The sequence below is a fragment of the Pyxicephalus adspersus genome, chromosome 9 (genome assembly GCF_032062135.1).
Source record: "Pyxicephalus adspersus chromosome 9, UCB_Pads_2.0, whole genome shotgun sequence".
NCBI lineage: Eukaryota > Metazoa > Chordata > Amphibia > Anura > Pyxicephalidae > Pyxicephalus > Pyxicephalus adspersus.
In genome coordinates, this window is record NC_092866.1 from 40,018,788 (window position 1) to 40,026,904 (window position 8,117).

Here is an 8,117-nt window from a genome sequence, read left to right on the forward strand (position 1 = left end):
TATTTTGTTGTTACAAGAACATTTTAAAGGGGTATTGGTGTCTATTCTGTCATCCAAGATGATGCATATACCATCAATTTAGGGCCCATACATGAAAAAATTTCGGCATATGCGCTGTGTTTGCAAATTGGCTTGTCTTTGTAATATTCCAATGATAATTTTGTGTATAGTTGATTTTTATGGTGGTGCCTTAGATTTGTCTGAAATATTGATATAAAAAATATTAAATAGCTGTGGTCAGGTGTGAATTTTGTGCAAGAAAACAAGATTGTTTAGAAGTTAAGTTGTGATTTTCTGTTAGTTGCTAGTTTGCAGCAGCAATTCTGATGTCTTGAGATATTGTGGTACAGTGTATAAAAGAAACATGTCCAGTAAAAGCCATGTTTACAATTGAACAGTATAATTTTAGTGCCAAAAGTTATAGGTAAAACATAGAAATGTATTTTTGAAACATTGTCATTTAAAATCCATTTATTTTTTTAAGTTACTTGGAAGGTCCCTTATTATGGTACTGTCTCAATATATTAAGAGAAAGGGGGGGGGGGGGTTTAGTGGGACTGAGCCCATTTGAATTTATTTTCCCCGTTTAAAATTAAAGTTTTGCCAAAAACACACCATGGATGTATTTATTCACATTCATTTAATTGGCATTTCTGTTGATTACAGTTTTAAATGTTAGCAGGGACAATATTTGTTTGATGCCAATTTTCAGTACAGTTATGTTAAATAACCTTTATTCTCCTTATTTTTCCTAGATTCCTCCTGCATGTATGTTTCACAATGAACCACTCCTGTTTTCTTCAATGGATTTTCTTATTTGCTACACAGGCTATTGCGGTTTTTGTCTGTGCTGTGCTGCTAAACATGAGTGGAAAACATATCATTCAACCACAGTTCAGGGATACTCAACCTTCCTCAAAAACAGAAAAACAAAAAGAATATCTTATCCTTTTGTGGACTCAACCTTTTGGGCAATGGTTTCCACTTAACCGTTGTCAAGTATCTTCTTACAGTGATCAATGCATTTTAACAGACAATAGAAGTTTGTATCATTTAGCAAATGCGGTGGTCATCCATCACAGAGAAGTGAGCTCCTCAAAGTTATTATTGCCAAAAAGTCCAAGACCTGAAAAGCAATATTGGGTTTGGTTTAACCTAGAATCCCCAAGTAACTGTCCAAATTTGAACATGGCAGACAACATATTTAACCTCACAATGACCTATCGAGCAGACTCTGACATCTTTACTCCTTATGGTTGGATAGAGAGACATGGTGGGACTGAACCCTTCAGCATACCAGCAAAATCTAAGCTTGTAGCTTGGGTAGTAAGCAACTGGAACCCAAATTATGAAAGGTTTAAATACTATGAAGATCTAAAACATCATATAGACATTGATCTCTATGGAAGATATCATATGCCATTACCAAAAGCCAACCAATCCCTAATTCTATCCAAATACAAATTCTACCTGGCTTTCGAAAACTCTAAAGACACTGACTATATAACAGAAAAGCTTTGGAAGAATGCTCTTGTTTCAGCATCAGTGCCAATTGTGATGGGGCCACCTCGTGCAAACTATGAACGTTTTATTCCTCATGATTCCTTTATTCACGTGGATGACTTCTCCAGTGCCCAAGAGTTAGCTTCTTACATTTTAGAACTTGACAAAGATGATAAAAGATATCAATCTTAGGCATGTTACCTATCATGAAAAATAATTAAATCTTGAATAGTTTAAAAAGTTCAAGTATTTAAGTAATTGCTAACTAAATACATATAAATAAGGTTCATTGTAAACAAGAAAAAAAAATACTAATAACCTTTCTAATACAGCATGATGTACAGGCTGGCCGATCAAGTTCAGCTCTTGTCCCAGAATATTGTTTCTTTGATAGAATGTGCAAAGCACTAAAGGCACACAAATTTATTGCTGGCTGACCTATTATTGTGTAAATTTTAGACCAGATAGTGGGGGAGTATCTAAAACAAAGGATTAGGTTTAAAATTAATGCTCAAAATATAAACTGTTCTCTGATTAGGATTCAATCCCCTCTTTTGCATCCTTTTCTTAGTCACACTAATCAATGTGAATGAACAGATGGGCAAGTCAATGTCATCAACATTTACTGAAAGAGAGATAAAAATCTTTCAATGATTACTTTTTGAAACAACTCTATTCAAAATTGACAAATACAAAGTCTGTAGTATGATACATAAATTCGAGAAAATAATCACGCACCTCACATTACATTGATACAGTTCAACGAAACTGAAGGTCCCAGATGTCCTGGAGCATGTCCACAGAAAGGTAGAACAACATAAAGTCTGTGCAGTAATAACTCACCATTCCAAATTAAAGTTTACAGCACACCATAGAAAATGAATGTCTGCTAAGATTTAGATCAGTGTTTCCATGGAACCCTAGGTTGGTAGAGGTTCATTGAGCCATAGTCGCTTCCTACCTCCCAGGTCAGTTCAACTGACTTTACCTGATACCAGTGATCTTTTTGGCTATCTGTTAGGGGGAAATTCTTCCCACTAACCACAACACTAATATACTGTGAGCTATGGATTTAGTAATTATAGCACGGGTTCCCCAAAGACCTGAAATTTTATTTCAAGGGTTCCCTCTAAATTAAAATGACTGAGTAACCTTGGGTTAGATACTTTAGAAACAGAAATCACTATGCAAGACAACATGTGTCTGAAGAGGCTGGGGAGGTGGTCGAAGGTAATGTGAGTCATTACCAAATAGGTCATGTAGATGCAACTTTCCTTGCCCAATAAGTCAAGATTTCACCTAATTAAAGTAGTTTTTAAATTCACCATACACTGACAAATCCAAAGGTAATGGCACGAGAAAATATTTTTTTTTTGATTATGAAAAGGAGGAAGGTTTTGACTAGATCCACCTGCTAACAACGCCCTAACAGACAACACAGGAGCACCATATAATGATGATGGTATAAGCTGTTTGTAAAGTACCACTACTATACCTCAAGGTGTTACAATAAAAATAAATACCTTCATTGTTTCTACAAAATAATTTTGGGAAGAAATTCTCAAGAGATGTATTTTAATTTACAAAGGTAGTTATGTAATTAAAGTGTATGTATAACTTTACACAAGTGTGTATTCTAAGTTCTAATTTTATATATCCTTTTCTATTTAAATCTTTACATTTCGATTCTAATTGTACCTAATATAATGTAGTTATCATTATTATTATAACATGACAATGAAAGGATACAGTCCCAGCACAGTACCGGCCGAAAGCATTATAAATCATCACAATTCAACAAAGACTTTTGTCAGATTTATCTTATTCACTCGTCCCTCATGGAGGTATCACTACCCTGGCTGCAACTTGTGTCCTCCTGCTGCCTGCCAGTCTATCAGAAAGCATTCTATAGCACAAAAGTGGCTCTTTGGCTGTGACATTACTTGCAAGGGGATTACAGTTTGTCACTGTCTGCGACCATGGGCAGAAAATGTATTTTAGCTACATGATTTGGAGATGTGTTTTTTCATTACCTGTATTTTGCATGAATCCAATTAACTAATATTTTTTTTTCTTTCTATCACCTGGAGAAGTAGTACCTGTTGGACAGCACAGCACCTTGTCTACCTGCTTGTTGTTTTTGTTTTTTTAAATGTTTGTTTTTATTATTCAGTATTATTTATTTGGAAATAAGTAAAAAGGCAAGAGTTTTATAGTGGAAAGATAAAATAGTCTACATTTTTCATGAGACCAAGTGCTTTTATAAAACCACCATGTATAATTTTATTGATAAGCACAATGTTTAAAAAAAAAGATTGTTGATTTTAGCTGTAAATAGTAGAATACTTTATTGTGATTCCCTTAACCTTCCCTAGAGTTGTACATATAGAAAATGTTTGCTAAAATATATTTGCTCTTCGATTTTTTCTAGTACTTGTTATGTGTGCACTTGCTAAAATATATGTGTATGTGAAAAGGGAATATATAGCCTAAACATTTTCTTTGATAGATTGGAGAACGAATAACGCAACTGTCCTTATTGACTTCCTGTTCCGGAGATGCATTAGGAAGTTCCTCTACAAGGGAAAATATCCTTCTTTGGCAAACTAAGAACATTTTGGATGTTCTCTCACCTTCACTGAGTCCTGGTAAAAATGGTCATCAGAGACCACAGAGAGGGTGAATTTTCCCCAGGTGTCACAAACAGCAATAAAAAAGATTTTGCCTATACAGTCATGTCAAGTAGAACTAAACTCTCATAAAGGAGTACTTTGAGCATTTTTGTTTACTGTACAAGTTTTCTCTCCCTGTCCTGTAGACTCTTGGTATGGACTTTTGATGAAATGTGTGAACTCCAGTAAGGGCTGTAACACAGTTTTGTGTTTTTTCAATCATCAGAAAAAAAAACTAATAGATAGAACAATAGGTTGCTGGGTTTTATTAGGTATTACATTTGATACTATTAAAAAAAATCTGTTTACTTGTTATCTTACCTATCAAAGCAGAATTAAATGAAAGCACTTACTTTTATTTACATGTGAAATGTTTATTCAGCAAGGATGATGTGTAATAATTCTCCTGATTGAAATACTTAAATTTTACATATGCTCAGGTGCCTAAACATATTTATATTAATCTCAGGTCTGGGGCTTTCTAAAAGTTTCTTGTTTGGGCAAAGAGAGGAATATGGTCTTATCTTCTCCACCCTGCTTCTAGACACAATTTCTATTCTGTTACACTGTTTTTTGATAGGTAATTTTTTTCCTTCTTTTGAATCTTTCATTTTAGGTTTTGTAAGACAGATCAGATAGAGCCTATGTCATCAAATTATTTTACCCCAGGCCATATTTACACATAGCCAAGGGCATTAGTGATCCTAAAAGCAGTGACCACATGCTGACCCATCAACCTAAGGCCATGTCATATTTCTGTTGCTGGAAAAGATCTTTCTCTCTAGATGCAAGATACTAATGCGGAAAACATTCCGTCTCAGAGCCCTCCACCTCCTCCCCCTGCTGTAACTGATGCTGCCGCCTGCCCAGTACCCGACTCAAGATGCCAGATACTAATGTCATGCACACTTCGTCTCAGGGCCTGCTGCCTCCCCCCCCTGCTGTAACTGATGCTGCCGCCTGCCCAGCACCTGACTCAAGATGCCAGATACTAATGTCGTCCACACTTGGTCTCAGAGCCTGCCGCCTTCTCCTCCTGCTGTACCTGATGCTGCCTCCTGCCCAGTACCCAACTCTAGATGGAAGATACTAATGCCGTCCACGCTCCGTCTCAGAGCCCACCGCCTCCATTTCCTGCTGTAACTGATGCTGCCACCTGCCCAGTACCGGACTCAAGATGCCAGATACTAATGTCGTCCACACTTGGTCTCAGGGCCTGCTGCCTCATCTTCCTGCTGTAACTGATGTTGCCACCTGCCCAGTACCCAACACTAGATACAAGATACTAATGCCGTCCATGTTCCGTCTCAGAGCCCACTGCCACCTCCTCCTGCTGTAACTGATGCTGCCGCCTGCCCAGTACCTAACTCTAGATGCAAGATATAAAAGGCCGTCCATGCTCCGTCTCAGAGCCCACCGCCTCCTCCTCCTGCTGTAAACTGATGCTGCAACCTGCCCAGTACCTGACTCAAGATGCCAGGTTCTAATGTCGTCCATATTTGGTGTCAGGGCCTGCTGCCTCCTCCTCCTGCTGTAACTGATGCTGCCACCTGCCCAGTACTCAACTCTAGATGCAAGATATTAATGCTGTCCACACTTCGTCTGAGAGATTACCGCTGCCTCTTAATGCTGTAACTGATGCTGCCGCCTGCCCAGTACTGGACTCTAGATGCCAGATACTATGCCATCCACATTTGGTCCCAGAGCCGCCCCCTCCTCCTCCTGCTGTAACTGATGCTGCCTCCTGCCCAGTACCCAACTCGTGATGCAGGATAGTAATGCCGTCCACGAGCAGTCCCAGAGCCTACCGCCTCCTCCTCCTCCTGCTGTAACTAATGCTGCCACCTGCCCAGTACCCGACTCTAGATGCCAGATACTAATGCTGTCCACACTTCCTCTGAGAGCCCACCGCTGCCTCCTCCTGCTGTAACTGATGCTGCCGCCTGCCCAGTACCCGACTCTAGATGCCAGATACTAATGCCGTCCACACTTGGTCCCAGAGCCGCCGCCTCCTCTTCCTGCTGTAACTGATGCTGCCTCCTGCCCAGTACCTAACTCGTGATGCAGGATAGTAATGCCGTCCACACGCAGTCTCAGAGCCTACCGCCTCCTCCTGCTGCAACTAATGCTGCCGCCTGCCCAGTACCCGACTCTAGATGCCAGATACTAATGTCCTCCACACTTCATCTCAGGGCCCACCGCTTTCTACTCATGCTGTTACTGCTGCTGCCTGCCAGTTCCTAATGCCGTCCACACTCCGTCCCGGGGCCTAATGCCTCCTCCTCATGCTGTTACTGCCGCTGCCTGCCCAGTACCCAACTCTAGATGCCAGTTCCTAATGCTGTCCAAACTCTGTCTCAGGGCCTAATGCCTCCTCCTCATTCTGTTACTGCTGCTGCCTGCCCAGTACCCAACTCTAGATACCGGTTCACATTACCAATTTACATACTAAAATTTATCATTTATAATATACACTCTATATTGGTGGGTTGTTTAATCTCAGCAAATGCACATTAGGTGATGGTTTAAAGGTTTGAGTTTGTTTCTACACTTTTTGTTCAGTTTGGTTTTCATACTTTATAAAATACAGATAAGAAAGGACTGGCCTGGTGAAACTTTTTAGGTCCCTAGGTGCAATTTGAGCATCAGCTGTTGCCAAACCTCATTCTGTCTGCAACCACTTGACATCTGAGGAGAGTTCGCAAAATAATTGGTACAAAATGTTTGAGATACTGTGATTATGTTGTTAAATTTTACCTTTGTTAGGATGTTCCTGCCCTCTCTTATTCTTTTGTATGGCCCAACAAATATTGCATTCAAAAAATACTTACCAAACAAATATGCATTTTTGGCCTATCAAGGGAGGGAAACTGGATTGGAAAGTATTTATGCCGGACAAACATTTTTAAAGTGGTAATAAAGGCAGAATTTTGCAATCAAACAATATGGCCACAAACACATCAACATGGCATTAACATTGACTTCAAAATTGCAAAATGGACATTGAATCGTTCGTCGTTCATTTTGAACGATAAAAATTGGAAGTGTGTACGCAGCTTAAGACCCTTCTCCTCAATTGCTCAGTTAGGCCAAACAAACAGCTCTTGGAAGAATCCTGGACGTGCCAAACTTTTTCCATTTGAGAATTATGGAGGCCACTGTGCTTTAAGGGATCTTCAGTGATGCAGATTTTTTTTTTGCAGCCTATCCCAGATATGTGCTTTGCAACAATCCTGTCTCGGAATTCTGCAGGTAGTTCTTTTGATCTCAAGGCTTGGTTTATGCATGGTCAGCTATGAGTCCTTTTATAAAGAGATGTGTGTCTTTCTAAATCATGTCCAATCGATTTAATTTACCCTGGGTAGACGCCAATAAAGGTGCAGAAACATCTCAGCAGTGATCAAGAATTTTACCTACAGTAGCATCAGGCTGCAACATAACTAAATTGAAGTGAAGGGGGGCTGAATACTTTCCTAAGCCACTATATACACACATAAATACAGTGGCTTTTTGTTGTGTACGTGTTCCGCAGTATGTTGTCTGTACCTGGAATCCATAAAGCCCTGTTTACAAAATAGGTTTCCTATTTTTTCTCAATAGAGAAGTGCATCAGTGATAAAATAGTTGAAACACTCTATTGTTTGCAGCTACTCAGTATGTACAGTTGATTATCACTGCTTCTATTATTAGCAAATACATCCAAAATAGTGCACACACACTAATGAAGCATTGTTAATGCAATATTCCACAGTACACTACTGGCTGTAAAAATAAGAGATTATTAATGTCCTCATTGTGTTTCACAGCAAGTAGATGCTTCAAGGGGGATGGGGGAATTAAATGAAAATCCTACAAATAAAAAATAGTGGTATGGAATGGGAAATACAGTGTCAACAGACATCAACATATTTAACATCAATAAAAAAAATCATGAGGCATTGA

The 8,117-nt window shown here is 39.1% G+C and overlaps 1 protein-coding gene across 1 annotated transcript; it reads left to right on the plus strand.

Moving 5' to 3' along the window:
• The first annotated feature begins 864 nt into the window (after positions 1-864).
• On the plus strand, positions 865-1,695 carry LOC140337709 (4-galactosyl-N-acetylglucosaminide 3-alpha-L-fucosyltransferase FUT6-like). The gene has a single exon (XM_072421511.1). The coding sequence runs from the start codon at positions 865-867 to the stop codon at positions 1,693-1,695; it is 831 nt and encodes a 276-aa protein (XP_072277612.1).
• The last annotated feature ends 6,422 nt before the right edge of the window (positions 1,696-8,117 follow it).